We start from the raw sequence: 16,847 nt of genomic DNA on the forward strand, positions 1-16,847 counted from the left end.
TAGGTCACCTCTCGGGTCCGGGCACCAGGCCTGGGACTGGCCAGACAACAGCCGAGTCCAGGCCTGGGCTAGGAGCCAGGTGAGCGCGCCCCTGTGCTAAAACCTAGTCACCGGACTGCCCTGAGTCCACCAGGCACAGCACGGGCCATGGACTCTCGAGCTGGAAACACTGCAGACCCTAGAGGGAGCCGAAGAGGTACTGGCACGGGTGGAGAAGAGAGAAAGGGAATGTGACATTCTAGGCCACCCTGGCCTTGCCTGTGGGCTCCTAATCATTTCCACCCCACAAGTGGTAAACATCAGCCTTAGCGCTCAGGCAGTCCTGGCAGCAGTCAGGGGCCCAGCGATGGAAACTGTTTCAGGTCCCCTTACCCTACAGTCTCAAGGTTGTGTGTGTGTGTGTGTGTGTGTGTGTGTGTGTGTGAGTGGCTGAGGGCACACCGGAGACCTGAGTCTGGGGAGCAGAGTCGGGAGGCATTCGCTGAGCCTAGGCAGAGAGGGAATTAGGTGGGTGGGCTAGGCATTTGAGGAGAGGGAATCTGGAGATGCTAGCGCCCTGAAGGAACACTGGGCCTTTAAGGTAACTCTTGGGTGTAGCGGGGATGGGCTAGTATACTGGAGGTGAAATTGGGGGCTTCAGGGTTGCTAGGGTGGGGGAGAGGGAGAGGGAGAGGGAAAAAAACAGGATTTCTGGAGACACGATGAAAGAAGTTTGGCGTATAGTGTTATTAGGGGACAGTGTGATGAGCGCCAAAGAAATAAATTGCTGGATTCTCAGAGGTGTCCAGGTCTGTTGCTGTCAAATGGCTATCTTCGGGGACTTTATGGGGCAAAGCAGCGGGCAGCGCACACACCTGTGACGGTCGGGGTGGGGTGAGTCCCTGAAGAGGAGAGAACTGTCGGCCACGTCTGAACTAGTGGCTAGGCATCTCTTGAAATCTGGAGGAGGCATTTCTAGGTCTTTGGATCTAGGAATCGCTCAGGTCGGGGCTCCGCGGCTCTACTTCCAAGATGATTTGTCTCCTTCTCCTTGGTAGGAGGTGGCTTACCCGGGGCCAGGGGCCCCCGCGCTCGGCAGCTCCTGGAGCGCTTGGATGCGCGCCCCCTAGCGGCGCGAGCCGCAGCGGACTTGACAGCGTTAGTACGGAAGGCGGGTGCCACACTGCGCCTGCGCCACACGGAGGGTAGGTGAAAGGACTTGGTAGGGCTGGGCTGGAGGGGCTGGGCTTCCAGCTAGAAGGCCCGGCACCGGCACCGTTTAGGGAGCGCGTGATTTCGCTGGGAAGGGTTGGGAGCGAGAGAGACTTCTTGAACTAGAGTGTATTCCTTTAGGGCTATTGCGATAGATGAGTTTCAGAACATTTGTGGAAAGTTCTGGGCTGGATGGTTATTAAAGTCAGCGTGGCTCTGACTTGGTGTTTGCAACCTTGAACACTCTAGCTACCTGCAAAACACACACACACACACACACACACACACACACACACACACACACACACACACACACACACACACACACGGGTGTAGGAGGTGGCAGAATTGGGAACAAGAGAGAGTTAAGAGTACTTAATGGGGCCTGGGTGGTGGTGGTGCACACCTGTAATCCCAGCACTGGAGAGACAGAAGCAGGAGGATCTCTATGAGTTCGAGGCCAGCCTGGTCTACAAAGGGAGTTCCAGGTCAGCCAGGCAGAGTTACACAGAGAGACCCTGTCTCAAAAAAAAACAAAAACAAAAACAAAAACAAAACCAAAAAAAACAAAAACAAACAACAAAAAAAAACCAATCATGCAACCAAACAACCCAAAAGAGTGCATAATGGAAGTAAGGATGATTTTAATACATGTTATAATGTGTGAAACTCTACCAAATGTCATCTCCAAAGAGACACTTAGAGAGAGGCATTTAGAGAGAGGTGATGAGTTCTTTACAAAGAGGTGAATCTGAAATGCAAATTTAAGCGTGGAAGCTCTGAACACATTAGAGCCAGGTTTTTGTTTGCTTGTTTTCTTCTGTGTGTGTGTTTAAAGGTTTGAATTTAATTTAATTTAATTTTACAGACAGGGTCTCTCTATGTAACCCTGGCTGTCCCAGAACTCACTATGTAGATTAGGTTGGCCTAGAGCTCAAAGATCTGCCTGACTCTACCTCCTAAGTGCTGGGATTTTTTTCTCTTTTCTTTCTTTCTTTTTCTTTCTTTTTCTTTTTCTTCAAGACAGGGTTTCTTTGTGTATCCTTGGCTGTTCTGGACTCCCTTTGTAGACCAGGCTGGCCTCAAACTCACAAAGATCCTCCTGCCTCTGACTCCTGAGTGCTGGGATTTAAAGGCGTGTACCACCATGCCTGGCTGACTTATTTATTTTCGTGTGTGTGTGTGTGTGTGTGTGTGTGTGTGTGTGTGTGTGTGTGTGTGTATACATGAGCTTATGAGCTTCAGGCAGTTGTAAACTACCATGTGTGTGCTAGGAATTGAACTCTGGCCTTTGGCAGGAATAGTAGGAACTCTTTTTTTTTTTTTTTTTTTTTTGTTTTTCGAGACAGGGTTTCTCTGTGTAGCCTTGGCCATCCTGGACTCACTTTGTAGACCAGGCTGGCCTCGAACTCACAGCGATCTGCCTGCCTCTGCCTCCCAAGTGCTGGGATTAAAGGCGTGCACCACCACGCCCGGCTAGGAACTCTTTTTTAAAAAAAATAAACTTTATGCACATTGGTGTATTTGCTTGCATGTATGTCTATGTGATGGTGTCAGTTCCCCTGGAACAGGAGTTATAGACAGTTGTGAGCTTCCATGTGGGTGCTGGGAATTGAACCCGGGTCATCGGAAAGAACAGTCAGTGCTCTTAACTGTTGAGGTATCTTGTTAACTGACTCTTAACCATCTCCCCGGTCTCTTGCTTGGTTTCATGAGATGCACTCTCATGATGGAGACCACATTGGTCTCAGATTGGAGCCAAAGTTGAGCCTCAGCTTCTCTAATGCTGGGATTGATTAGTCTTCTGTTGTGGGTGGATCTTGAAATGTGAGAAATGAAATAAATTTTGTAGGCAAATTAGAGGTTGTGGTCTAGATTTTCAGAAACCAAATCTTGGGATGGCAAACTTCTTAGAAGGCCTCAGGTGGGTTGTTTTTTGTTTTGTTTTATTTTTTGAGCTGTCTGTCCTAGACTCATTTTGTAGACCAGGCTGGCCTCGAACTCACAGCAATCCACCTGCCTCTGCCTCCTGAGTGCTGGGATTAAAGGTGTGTGCCACCACGCCCGGCCTTCTTGTTTTGTTTTGTTTTTTAAAGATTTATTTATTTATTATTATGTATACAGAGCTCTCCCTGCATGTACACCTGTAGGCCAGAGGAGGGCATCAGATCACATTATAGATGGCTGTGAGCCACCATGTGGTTGCTGGGACCAAACTCAGGATGTGGCACATGCTAGGAAGTCCCATTACCGCTAAGCTACACCCTCACTTCGGGTGTTACTCAATGCATGCAGCCTAGGTGTTATTAACATCTGGAAGGAAGCTATGGAGGGTTATTCAAATGGAGATAGCACAGGATTACTTAAGAAAGAGTGGGAGTTATTTCTGTAGGCTCAGCCTTAAAGATTACTAGAGGTGAAATAAATGGTGAGTGAGTCTGTGTGAGTTGTACAGAATAGGCAAACAGGTAAGGTTTAAATGTCAATTTAGGGGGCTGGAAAGATAGTGTTCAGTGGTTAAGAGTACTGGCTGCTCATTCAGAAGAACCAGGTTCGATTCCCAGCACATACACATGGTGGCTCACAATGCAAATCCAGTTCCAGGGCATCTGACAACAGGTACACATGTAATACACAGACATACATACAAGCAAAACACCCATAAAATAAAGTAAAGATCATTTTTAAAAAGTTAACCCAGGGGTCCTAAGTTGTTTCCCTGTCATATCTTTTTTTTTTTTTTTTTTTTGGTTTTTCGAGACAAGGTCTCTCAGTGTTACCCTTGGCTGTCCTGGACTTGCTTTGTAGACCAGGCTGGCCTCGAACTCACAGAGATCCACCTGCCTCTGTCTCCCAAGTCCTGGGATTAAAGGCGTGCGCCACACTTCTTTTGATATCCCTCTTTGTCTCTTGCATATCTTAGCTGCTAGTGTTCCGGGTTCTGCAGATATAGAAGTCACAGACAGTCGCTTGCCTCGTGCCACTCCCGTGGAACATCGACTCCAGGTACTCAATCTTGTGTTATCCCTTTGCTTTTATTGGGTTTTATTTATTTTCTTATCTTTTGATTTTTCGAGACAGGGTTTCTCTGTGTAGCCTTGGCTGTCCTAGATTCTCTTTGTAGAGCAGGCTGGCCTTGAACTCACAGCGATCTACCTGCCTCTGCTTCCTGAGTGCTGGGATTAAAGGCATGAACCGCTGGGCGTGGTGGCACACACCTGTAATCCCAGCACTTGGGAGGCAGAGGCAGGTGGATCACTGTGAGTTCGAGGGCAGCCTGGTCTACAAAGTGAGTCCAGCCCAGCCAAGGCTACACTGAGAAACCCTGTCTTGAAAAAAAAAGTCATGAACCAACATGCCCAGCTCTTTTGTTGGGTTTTAGACAGGGCATCCTCTGTAGCCCAGGCTGGCCTGGAACTTGATAGGTAGACTAGGCTGTCTCTCAATCTCATGGTGATCCCTCTGCTTTAAGACTTTCCAATGCTAGGATTACAGACATACACTTCCTACACTGTGCTGGCTAGTTTTATATCAACTTGACATAAGCTATAGTATCTGAAAAGAAGGAACCTCAATTGAGAAAATGCCTCCATATGCTCTGGCTGCATATACAGGCTTTTAAAAGAGATTTGGGATTTTTAAAGAATCTGAATATTTTAAAGAAACTGAAAATTTAATGTGTTTGAATATGTAAAGACTATGGGACTTTTAAAGTTATGATCTTTCTTTCTTTCCTTTCCTTTCCTTTTCCTTCTTCTTTTTTTTTTTTTTTTTTTTTGGTTTTTTGAGACAGGTTCCACTGTGTAGCCTTGTCTGTCTTGGACTCACTTTGTAGACCAGGCTGGCCTCCAACTCACAGAGATCTGCCTGCCTCTGCCAACTGAGTGCTGGGATTAAAAGTATGCACCACCATACCCAGCTGTTATTCGTGTTTTATTCATTTTTATTTTTTGTGTTTTTGTTGAGACAGGTTTTCTCTGTGTAGTCTTGGCTGGCCCAGAATTACTTGTGGACCAGGCTGGCCTCGAACTCATAGCGAGCCAGCTGCCTCTGCCTTCCTGAGAGCTGGGGTTAAAGGCATTTTAATGTGTGATATTGGGGATGAATAAGAAAGGAGAGCCGGGCAGTGGTGGTGCACGCCTTTGATCTCAGCACTGGGGAGGAGAGGCAGGTGAATTCCTGTGAGTTCGAGGCCAGCCTGGTCTACAAAATGAGTCCAGGATGCCTCATTATAGCAAAACTAACCCTGACTAAGACACACACCCAGCTAATTTATATACACTTTTGCCCTTATTCCAGCATCGAAGGTCTGAGCCTCTGGGTACATGTATGGAGCCACCTCCAGTAGCCCAGGAAAAGGCAAGCTATGCTTTGAAACTACCCCAAGCCACTGGCCGATTTTCTGTGGAGCTGGTCCGAGGTCCTGCAGGCTTTGGTCTCACTTTAAGTGGAGGCCGAGGTGTATCTGAGGATGCTCCATTGGCCGTGCGTGGACTGCTGAAGGATGGTCCAGCACAGCGATGTGGTCGTTTGCAGGTCAGTCCTAAGCAACAGTCCGTTCACAGATATGGTCCCTTTCCTTGTCAAGTGTTCTCTATCTGCCCTTCATATACTGCTGTGTTCTTCTTGCAGGCTGGGGACCTTGTGCTCCGTATCAATGGAGAGTCAACACAGGGCCTCACTCATGCCCAGGTGGTGGAGCGGATTCGCACTGGAGGCCCCCGCCTTTGCCTGGTACTCCAACGGCCTCAAGAGATGGATGCCAGCAGGACTGAGGAGGTTGGAGGACATCTGAAGAGAGGTGAGGTGGTGGATTTCCCGGGGAAGAGAGGCAGAGATCAGAGAGGGGAGCGGGAAGCACAGAGAACAGAAAGGCTGGATTCTGGGTAGAAAGGGTTTGGTGGTCTCAGTGGGGAGTATAGAGGTCCAGTGTCTGGATGGGGTTATATAGATTTCACAAAAATCTTGGACAGGGAGTGGGCCCTTCCCAGGGTAAGAATGAGAGGATGCTTTTGAGGTCCTAGGAAAGGAAGGAGGGAGATGTTTTTTTTTTTTTTTTCAGAAGAAGAAGTCCTTTCTTTTTAAAAATTGTTTATTTATTTATTTTGGTTTTTTTCTGTCTTTTTTAAAAGTGATTTATTTATTTATTATTATGTGTACACTGCTCTGCCTGCATGTACACCTGCAGGCCAGAAGAGGGTGTCAGATTTCATTATGGATGGTTATGAGCCACCATGTGGGTGCTGGGATTTGAACTCAGGACCTCTGGAAGAGCAGTCAATGCTCTTAACCTCTGAGCCATCTCTCCTGCTCCTATTTTGCTTTTTTCGAGACAGGTTTTCTCTGTATAGCCCTGCTGTCCTGGACTCACCAAGGCTTAGCTCAAACTCAGAGAGATCTGCCTGCCTCCACCTCCCCAGAGCTGGGTTTAAAGGCGTGAGCCACCACTGCCTGGCTCAGAAGACAAAGTCTTAGTCTTTAGAGAAGGCAGCATGAGGTCTTAATAGAAAAATGGGGTAAGAAGGGTAGAGAGACTGGGGACCCTGCTGTCTGAGATACACTGCATGCATAGGCATCTGAGAAGCCATGTGGGATCCATCTCCCAGATACTCTCTTGTAGAGTGGAAGGACTTTACGTGTGAGAAACAAATAAAGGGGTCTGGCAAGACAGCTCAGTAGATAAAGAAAGGTGTTCGCCACCAAGCCTGACGACGTGAGTTCGATCCCTGGGAGGAGAGACCTGATCCCGCTCAAGTTGTCCTCTAACCTTGCATACATGCGCCCTCCCCCGCCCCCCCGCCCCGCCCCGTTTAAGAACTGATCAGTAAGTAAAAGGAACCAAAGGAGGAGGAGGAGAGAGAGAGAGAGGAGAGAGAGAGAGAGAGAGAGAGAGAGAGAGAGAGAGAGAGAGAGAGAGAGAGAGAGAGAGAGAGGAGATTCTGGAATCTCACACGGGAAAGTCATGGTTCAAAGGCCAATGTCAGGGTTTGATTTGTGTGGTACTTGTCCTGGATTGAGGGTGGATCTGGAGCTGGGGAGTGTAGAGAGGTTTGTGAGGGAGTGGCACCTCTGGGCCTTGAGGAGAACTTTCCCTAAGGGCTTTTCGGACCACTTTTACATTCCCTACTCCTGCCACTCAATCTTGGCTATCTCCAGATCGCAGCCCAGATCCTAGGGGAAGCAGGATGACGAAGTCTCGCAGCACCATTTCCCCACTTCACCACCGGCCCAAGACCCGGCCCAGTCCGGAACCTAGTCCAGACGCCGTGGGTATTGGCCACGCGCTTCACGCAGCGGAGCACCCCACAGAAGACCTAGACGACCGTATCCCTGGTACCCCTGGACCCTGGCTGGTGCCGAGCGAGGACCGGCTCTCACGGGCTTTAGGGGCTCGGGGTGGGGGCGCGCAGCTTGTTCAGGAGATGGCAGCTGGAAGGCGGAGGCACTGAGCACCAACAGACAGCTCTGTGGTCACTCGGTGGGTGAAGTCCCACCTGGTTCAAACTTTTCCCTTACAGCTTTAACCTGGTCTAGTGCCCTCCCACTACACACTGCACAGTGGACTGCTCCCCACCCCTTCAAGACGCCAGTGGTATAGCCCTCCCAAGAGCCCAGAGCGCTCGCACCCCACCGCCCCCACCCGCTGCGTGCTTGCAGCTTCTCCTAGTTCCTTCCCGGCCGAGAGGTAATAAAATAGCTGGATCCAGTCCTGACTTGCCAGGTGCTCTAGGCAGGGTGAGGCTTCTCAGTCCACTCTGGAAGGGAGGGGTGGGTTGAGCTGGTTTCGATGATGCTGTTTCCTTCATGCCACCAGCTGGATCCCTATTTCTGCTTGTTCTCCCACTTTCCTTTGCTTTGCTAACCCCTGCACTTCTCCCCACTCATTCATTTCACTTTTGGAGTACGCACGTTATTGCATCTGGCTTGGGGAAGGCAGAAGTGGGCCTGCTGTGGGGGTGCGCCGGTAGGCTCAGGGTTCCCGCATGGAATCCTTCAGACCCTCAGCCAACAACAAGATAACATATCTTAGAAGCCTGGCGCCTTCCTCCACCCAGAATCTGTGGTGTCCCACTTCCGGCTTGAAAAACTAGCTTTAACTGGCTCGTAGACTGCTGCCCTAGGGGCGCGGGCTGGGGCCCTGGGATCCCACTTAGAGACAGAGCGGGGAAGTTGTGAGTCAGCGCCCAGGGTGGGCCAGGCTAAAAAGGGCTGGTAGAAGTCTTTAGGCCACGCCTCCTCCCTTTCCTTAGATGGTGATCAACTGCACTGGGCCGTCCTGGTCTGGAAGAGTCTAGAGATTCCTCCACGGGGGGGGGGGGGGGGGGGAGTTGAGTCCTACTGTCAAATGCTTATATGGAAAGTAAACTCCAACTCGAGTAGCTACAAAGCAGGCACGGGCCTATGCTACAAATGTCCAGTCACCTTTGCTGTTAACCACACCCTGAACACTTAGTCCCATCCCCCAAAGAGGGAAGTTGTGGTCTTAAGCAGGCAACTTTCGCCCCTATGAGGAGGATGGGGTGGGGTGGGGTGGGGTGTGTGTGTGTGTGGGGGGGGAAGAAATGACAGGACGAGAGTCTCAGGTGGCACTGGGGGTGGGGCCGACTGCCAAAGCAAACAGGACAGCTAGCCGCTGGGGTAGAAAGTCGTGAACACTTGAAGTGTTGCTGTGTGGATGGGTGACTTCCAGCTACTCATGACTCAGAAATGAGGAAAGGGTTCTAGCACACAATTCCTAAACTGTCACACCCAGGGGACTAATATAGTAACCCCAGCCACCATTTGCTTTGTTTAGCTTCACCTTGCTAAGTGGCTTTAATGGAGTGTTTCTTTTCATCTAGTTAGCCCACCTACCCGACAGCTCTCATAGATCCTTTCACAAAGGATGCAAATGAGGCCCAGAGATGGCAAATAGATCAGAGGGGAGAGCTCAAAGCAACAGTAGGTAGAGCTTGGTTTGGAAGCCATTCATCTTAATCTCAGCCATATTTGGCAACTACCAGGAGAACCTCACCTGTATACCTGCTCTAGAATAGTTCTGTGGTGACGCCAGGAAGCAAGGCGAAGCTATATGTTTGTGTAGCTAGTATAGTGAAAGTATACCAATGTCAGACAAGAATGACAAGGATCCATAAAAGAGAACTTCTAAGAGAAGTGAGAGAGAATTTTAAGGACTGGAGAGATGGCTCAGTGGGTTAAGAGCACCGACTGCTCTTCCAGAGGTCCTGAGTTCAATTCCCAGTGACCACATGGGCTCACAACCATCTGTAATGTAATCTGATGTGCACCGTATACATAATAAATAAACAAATAAATAAAAAGAGTTTTAAAAGGAGGTTATGGCTGGAGAGTGAGTAGGCCTGGAATGTCTCCACGTGGAAAGCTGAGACAAGAAAATCTAAGCCAGCCCAAGCGCCACAGCGAGAGACTGTCTCAAACAACAACCAACCAAACAAAAGGACAGGCTAGTGGGGTGGGTGTGGGTGGCACAAGTCTTTAATCCCAGCACTCGGGGAGGCAGAGGTGGGTGAGTTCGAGGCCAGCCTGGTCTACAAAGTGAGTCCAAGACAGCTAAGGCTACACAGAGAAACCCTGTCTTGAAACAAACCAACCAACAAAAACTCGTGGGTTCTACTGGGGGAGAGGGGGGCTGCTGGCCTGGGTTGCAGACATAGCTTTTGAAGGCAAACCTGAAAGGACCAGAAGCCAAACAAATGAAAAGGTGGGCCAGCAGGGCACCCGTACCAATGGGAGCCGCCAGTACAGAGCCTGAGCTGTCATGTTCCACAGGTCAGGGATTCATCACTGCTTGAATGCATGTGCTCAACTCTGGGAAAAAAATGTCTCACCCTTTCCAGTACTCAGTCATTCTTTCAACAATGGCAATTGTAAAAGGGAGCCCTGGCCTTAATTTGGAAGGGACTTGGGTTTGGGGTAGTGCCAGGCGGGACCTTAAGTTGGAATTCTGGCCTTCCAATGACTTCTTTATACTTGAGGTGAGTATAAAGCCAACACACTGGGGTCGGAGGTGTCCTGATTTCGGGTAACCAGGGACATGCCTCAGCGTGAGACACCAATATGGCCAGGAGAAATTAATTGCTCAAGGACAGATTGCACAAACGTCAACTTTCTTAGGCAAAATTACATTGCACCCTTCCTTACCTTGCCCAGCTCTCAGCCAAAAATGTATGCTTTCTCCAGTTCTTCAGCCAAAGCTAAAGCTGGCTTGGCCTCTCTTCTCAGACCCAGGAAACTGAGGTTCAGCACTCAGGCTGAAGACTTCCCTGGCATTCCACAGCATAGAGAAAACAGCCACCAGCTACCTGGGCTCTAAGCAGATTGGTCACATTCACAACTGTTCACCAGGATGATCATCAGGTCCTGTTCTCCTTCGGTCTTTGCACCATTATTTCTATTTTTTTCTTGTTTTTTTTTTTTTTTTCCTTTTTGGTTTTTTTGAGACAGGGTTTCTCTGTGTAGCCTTGGCTGTCTTGGACTCACTTTGTAGACCAGGCTGGCCTCGAACTCAAAGTAATCTGCCTGCCTCTGCCTCCCGAGTGCTGGGATTAAAGGCGAGCGCCACTCCCCACCCCCCACCCCCGGCTGCACTATCATTTCTAACCAAAGCCTCGCAAACTTTGGAAACTGACTGCACTGTCATCACCTCACTTTGGTACCATTTGACTATACAACCTGACCTGACCTAATCAAGAATGATTTTCTATCTTTATTCATCCCACTTATTGTGAACGTTTACACCATTGCTGGAGGTAATTGCATTTTAATACCCACAGATCCTGTCGACAGTGTTAGGTAATATACTTTATGTCAGCGGGTCTCAACCTTCCTAATACTGTGACCCTTTAATACAGTTCCTCATGTTGTGGTGACCCCCAACCATAAAAATTTTTCTCAGTTGCTACTTCATAACTGTAGCTTTGCTGCTGTTACAAAACGTAATATAAATATCTGTGTTTTCTGATGGTTTTAGACAACTCCTGTGAAAGGCTCATTCGACCCCAAGCAGGTTGGGACCCACAGGTGGAGAACCACTGCTATAAACGCAAAGAGAAAACATTCTAAAATTCAAAGCACTCCGAATTCAGGAAACATACCTGGCTTCGAGAATTTCGGGTTTAAACAGGGTCTCGGCCACTTTTTCAGCTAATGAAACTGAGTCATTCTATTGCTTCTTGGCCTGTTGGCTAAGATCAAGTGTAGGAAATCGAGTCACTCCCTTCCAAAGCCAGATTCCCTCCGTAGCACTTTTGCATTAAAAAAAAGTCAAGGGTCTCTAGATTCTTGTTCCTGGTACCCGAACTGCCAGGCATCTCGAAGATAGGGCTGTGTGCCGGACCCGTATAGTCTAGGGCCTGAGGGCAATGGGGGTTTCCGGGGCGGCAGCCACCTGGCCCGGCCCCCTCCGGCCCCGCCCGCTTCAGCTAGGCGCGGTGATTCATTCCCTCCTTTGCCCGGGGGCTCCCTTCCTGGCCAGACTGCGGGACAGGCGACTGGGTGTGCAGCAACCTCGAACCCGTGAGCCAGAGAGCAGAACTTCTTTTGCGTCCGGGGGACTCCCAGCACACACCATGGCGGACTCTGAGCGCCTCTCAGCCCCCGGCTGCTGGTTAGCCTGCACCAGCTTTTCGCGCACCAGAAAGGGAATGCTCCTGTTTGCTGAGATTGTGAGTGTTCCCGGCCAGGGCCGGAGGGTGGGCAGAGGCCGAGAGTGTGCAGGCTGGACCACTCGGTACTAGACTGTTCGGGGTTGAGGTAGGCACGTGGCCCCGCTGGTTAGCGATGGGGTGCAAATGGGTGAGTTCGTGAAGGAGGATCGAAGCCAAGATGCAGGGCGTTCGGTGGGGTATGGGAGAAGTAGTGGAGAGCTGGTGGTGCACTGGTGAGGCGAATAATCTATAACTGACGTTGGGGGCTCGGTGCGTGTGTGTGTGTTCCTAGTGGACGGAGAGAAGGGGGTCCCCGGGAGTGGGAGCCTCTCGTGGCAGGGCGTGGCTAGGTTGGGCACTGGCTGGCGGGCTGGCAGTGCGCCCAAAGGCGGGGCCTGGTGGGGTGGGGTAGAGCTAGTCCCCTAGGGTAGGGTGCTCCACCCTTAGCCAGTTCTTCCTTGCCCGTTTGGGACTAGATAGGAGACCCTTCGCTGTCTTTGGATGGTTATAGGGAACCTTGGTTTTCCATCGCCCTCGAAGTGGGCCCCTGCCTTTAGGTCAGTTACAAAAGAAGTACGGCGCCTTTAACGGAGCCCTGCCCTTTTAGTGTCAGTCTCACCCCTTCCCAAAGGGGTTGCCTGGGGAACCGCACGTCCCTCCCCTAAAGGCATGGACGCTGGCGCCAGCAGCGCTCACAAAACACCTGGCAGGGCCACTCCCCTCGGGGAAAGGGGAACTGAAGCACATAATTCTCCTCTTTTCTTACTGGGTGACCCTGGGTAAGCCACTAAACCTCTCTGTGACTCACTTTTCTCCTGTATAAAACTGAATAGCATCTAGCTCGTTAGATTGTTGTGACCTTTAAGGGAAATAAGACTTGTAAAGGTCTTAGACAGTGCTTGGAGAGCAGTGAGCATGCGAGAAGTGTTGAGCAATTATTGTGTGTCATTTTCTCGCTCCTGTTTTTTTTTTGGGGGGGGGAAGGAATTTTTCTCTTCACCTCCCACCCCACCTCCCCCCAGCCGGCACCTCTCTGCTGAGTGGGTGGAGCCTAGGGTCTTGCACTTGCTAGTCAAATGCTCAGCCACTAAGCTACATCTCCGGTCTTGGAAAGTGGGTTTCATTTTTTTCCCCCTTGATGGACATTTGAGTTTGAGATCCTTCTCTCTCTCTCTCTCTCTCTCTCTCTCTCTCTCTCTCTTTCTTTCTTTCTTTCTTTTTTCTTTTTGGTTTTTTGAGACAGGGTCGCTCTGTGTTAGCCCTGGCTGTCCTGGATTCCCTTTGTAGACCAGGCTGGCCTCGAACTCACAGCGATCTGCCTGCCTCTGCCTCCTGAGTGCTGAGATTAAAGGCGTGCGCCACCATTTTAAAGGTTTATTTATTTAACTATGTATACACTATTCTAACTATATGTATGCCTGGACACCAGAAGAGGGCACCAGATCTCATTATAGATGGCTGTGCGCCATCATGTGGGTACTGGGAATTGAACCTTTGGAGGAGCAGCCAGTGCTCTTAACCTCTGAGCCATCTCTCCAGCCCCTAAACCAACACTCTTAAGCCGTGGCTGACTGAGGTCCCTTGCTTCCCTCTCAGATACTATGCCTGGTGATTTTAATCTGCTTCAGTGCGTCTACTTCAGCGTACTCAACTCTGTCGGTGATTGAGATGATTTTTGCTGCTGTCCTCTTTGTCTTCTACATGTGTGACCTGCACTCCAGGATATCATTCATCAACTGGCCTTGGACTGTGAGAAAAGGGCCTGCCTTTGCCGAGGCCGAGCAGGGGTTGGGAAGTTGGAAGGTTCTAGAGAACTCTGGGTGCCACAATCACCTTTTTCTTTGTCCGCCTCACAGGACTTCTTCCGGTCCCTCATAGCAGCCATCCTCTACCTGATCACCTCCATTGTTGTCCTTGTAGAAGAAAGAGGCAGCTCCAAAATCGTCGCTGGGGTAAGGGCCCAAGAAGCAGATCCAAAGCACGGAAAGAAGAGATTGGGGATCCAGGGGCTTCTGAAGGACTCTGTGCGGTGCATCAGGTCAAAGTTGCTTTCAGCAAAGCTGGCCCCAGCACTGATTTTGTTTTTGTTTTTGTTTTTCAAGACAGGGTCTCTCTGTGTAGCCTTGGCTGTCTTGGATTCACTTTGTAGACCAGACTGGCCTTGAACTCACAGAGATCCGCCTGCCTCTGCCTCCCGAGTGCTGGGATTACAGACGTGTGCCGCTACGCCGGGCTCCCAGCACTGATTTTTATCTACTAAGATAATTCGCTGTAAAACACTGTCCCTTGCCAGACATAGATAGACCTTTGTGAGGAGATGAAGGCAGCCCCTTTGTCAACATGGTAGGTTACCGTCTGCTAGAACTTTGTCTCCAGTGTAGTAAGAAGCAGTCCCCTCTACACATGAGGCCATGCCGGAAGATGTGCTGTGCTCACAGGCACTGGGGAGGTAGTAAGACTGAATAATACTGACGTAGCAAGTACTCAGGCTCCTGGCCTTTCCCTGGGCTTCCCTGGCTGCTTAGTGAGTCTCGAGTCACTAACCTGCATGGTTAGTGCAGGCCCCTGGAGGTAAATTCAACGACAGAGAAACTGTGTGGGTGTACCCTTCCTCTAATGCAAACCTTTTGCTCCTATCTTCCCAGGTACTGGGCCTACTTGCTACAGTGCTCTTTGGCTATGATGCGTATTTCACCTTCCCTTTAAAGCAGCAAAGACATACAGCGGCCCCCACTGGTAAGTGTGTGTGTGTGTGTCTGTGTGCCTGTGTGTCTGTGTACGTGTACTCGTACGCTCGTGTGCACACTGAGAGCACAAAAAAGAAAAAGGGCCCAGCAATGGTGGCAAATATCTTTAATCCCAGCACTCAGGTGGCAGAGGCCTCTGACTTTAAGGCCAGCTTGGTTTACAGAGTGAGTTCCAGGACAGCCCGAAGTACATAGTGAGAACCCGTCTCAAAGCATGTCAACAAGGGCTGGAGAGATGGGTTAGAGGTTAAGAGCACCATCTGCTCTTCCTAAGGTCCCGAGTTCAATTCCCAGCAACCACATGGTGGCTCACGAGCATCTGTAATGAGATCCAGTGCCTTCTTGTGGTGGGCAGGCGCACATGCGGGCAGAACACTATATAATTAATAAATAAATATTTTATTTATTTATTTTGGTTTTTTTGAGACAGGGTTTCTCTATGTAGGCTTAGCTGTCCTGGACTTGCTTTGCACACCAGGCTGGCCTTGAACTCATAGCAATCCATCTGTCTCTGCCTCCCAAGTGCTGGGATTAAAGGCGTGCGCCACTACGCCCAGCTCATAAATAAATATTTTAAAAAGTAAACAAATGAGAAAACTTCTTTTTGGTTTTTCGAGACAAGGTTTCCCTATGTAGCCTTGGCTGTCCTGGATGTGCTATATACCAAGCTGGCCTTCAACTTGCAACGACCTGCCTGCCTCTGCCTCCCGAGTGTGCCACCATGCCCAGCATGAAACAAGAAAACTTTAATCTCATGCCTTTAATCCCAGCACTTGGAAGGCAGACATAGGTGCATCTCTGTGAGTCAAGGTTAGGGTTAGGGTGAGGTCGAGGCCAGCCTAATCTATAGAGTGAGATCCAGGACAGCCAGGATTGTGACACAGAGAAACCCTGTCTCAAAAAACCAAAAAGAGAGAAAAAAGAGAAGAAACATAAAAAAAAAGAAATAGGATATGACTAGGGAAGGATATGACTGCCAACCAACTCTGTACCTTACTGATTCTTTTTTTTTTTTTAAGATTTATTTATTTATTATTTAGACAGTATTTTGCCCAATGTGTGCCTGCATACCAGACAAGGGCACCAGATCTCATTGTAGATGGTTGTGAGCCACCATGTGGTTGCTGGGAATTGAACTCAGGACATTTGAAAGAACAGACAGTGCTCTTAACCTCTGAGCCATCTCTCCAGCCCCTGATTCTTTTTGAAGAAGATTTATTTATTTATTTGTTTGTTTGTTTATTATGTGTACACTGCTCTGCCTGCATGTACACCTGCAGGCCAGAAGAGGGCACCAGATCTCACTATAGATGGTTGGGAGCCACCATGTGGTTGCTGGGAATTGAACTCAGGACCTCTGGAAGGGCAGCCAGTGCTCTTAACCTCTGAGCCATATCTTCAGCACCCTCCTTATTGATTCTTAATACCATTTGTGCCAGTAAATGTCATAAATTTGTCAGCATTCTTGTTTGTAAAAATGGGCATGTGGGAGCTGGTCAGCACTCAGAAGGCAGAGGCAGGTGGATCTCTGTGAGTTCGAGGCCAACCTGGTCTACAAAGAGAGTTACAGAACAGCCATGGCTGTTACACAGAGAAACTCTGTCTTGAACTCCCCTCCTCCCGCCCCAAAGAGCATGTAGACTCATCAATTCTTTCTTTCTTTCTCTCTCGTGCAGACCCCACAGATGGACCATGATCCTCTGTCTCTGCTACCTGCCAAAAATAGCTCCTCCATCAAAAACTTTCTCCTGCCTGGTGTGGTGGTGCACGCCTTTAATCCAAGCACTCAAGAGGCAGAGGCAGATGGATCTGTGTGAGTTCGAGGCCAGGGCTACACAGTGAGATCCTGTCTCAAAAAATACCTCTTCCCGTTTCTACAACACTCTCAGCCAATTCTCTGACCCCTGTTGAAAGTGCTTAGGGTACAAGAAATTGAACCTAGGCAAGCACTCTCCACTGAGTTATATATTCCTGTAAAAGTGCCTTTTTTTGGGAAGTTTTGTCTTCCAGCCTGCCAATCAACCTTCCTGGGTGTGGTCACCTTTATGGGGGTACTTAGACCCCCACTTTTGCTCTGCAGTACCAGCAGCTAACATGAGTTCTGCTTGAACCATATTCCCCACATAAGCTACAAAACGAGTGACCCACTACAAATAACCCTTTTCTCTGTGTGGGGTGAGCTGTGAAGGGCTAAGTAAATAATAAAAATATTGTTAAAGTCTATAATGGATAAGTTCATATT

At 49.3% G+C, this 16,847-nt stretch overlaps 2 protein-coding genes across 2 annotated transcripts; both read left to right on the forward strand.

The window, feature by feature from the left end:
• Positions 1-7,866, forward strand: Magix (MAGI family member, X-linked). The gene is made up of 6 exons (XM_051142311.1): positions 1-196; positions 1,038-1,184; positions 4,115-4,197; positions 5,491-5,727; positions 5,824-5,992; positions 7,348-7,866. The coding sequence occupies exons 1-6, from the start codon at positions 148-150 to the stop codon at positions 7,638-7,640; spliced, it is 978 nt and encodes a 325-aa protein (XP_050998268.1). The 5' UTR covers positions 1-147; the 3' UTR covers positions 7,641-7,866.
• A 3,761-nt stretch (positions 7,867-11,627) lies between these two features.
• On the forward strand, positions 11,628-16,831 carry Plp2 (proteolipid protein 2). The gene is made up of 5 exons (XM_051142312.1): positions 11,628-11,876; positions 13,455-13,607; positions 13,715-13,810; positions 14,504-14,594; positions 16,282-16,831. The coding sequence occupies exons 1-5, from the start codon at positions 11,781-11,783 to the stop codon at positions 16,299-16,301; spliced, it is 456 nt and encodes a 151-aa protein (XP_050998269.1). The 5' UTR covers positions 11,628-11,780; the 3' UTR covers positions 16,302-16,831.
• The last annotated feature ends 16 nt before the right edge of the window (positions 16,832-16,847 follow it).

Source organism: Acomys russatus, chromosome X (assembly GCF_903995435.1).
Source record: "Acomys russatus chromosome X, mAcoRus1.1, whole genome shotgun sequence".
NCBI lineage: Eukaryota > Metazoa > Chordata > Mammalia > Rodentia > Muridae > Acomys > Acomys russatus.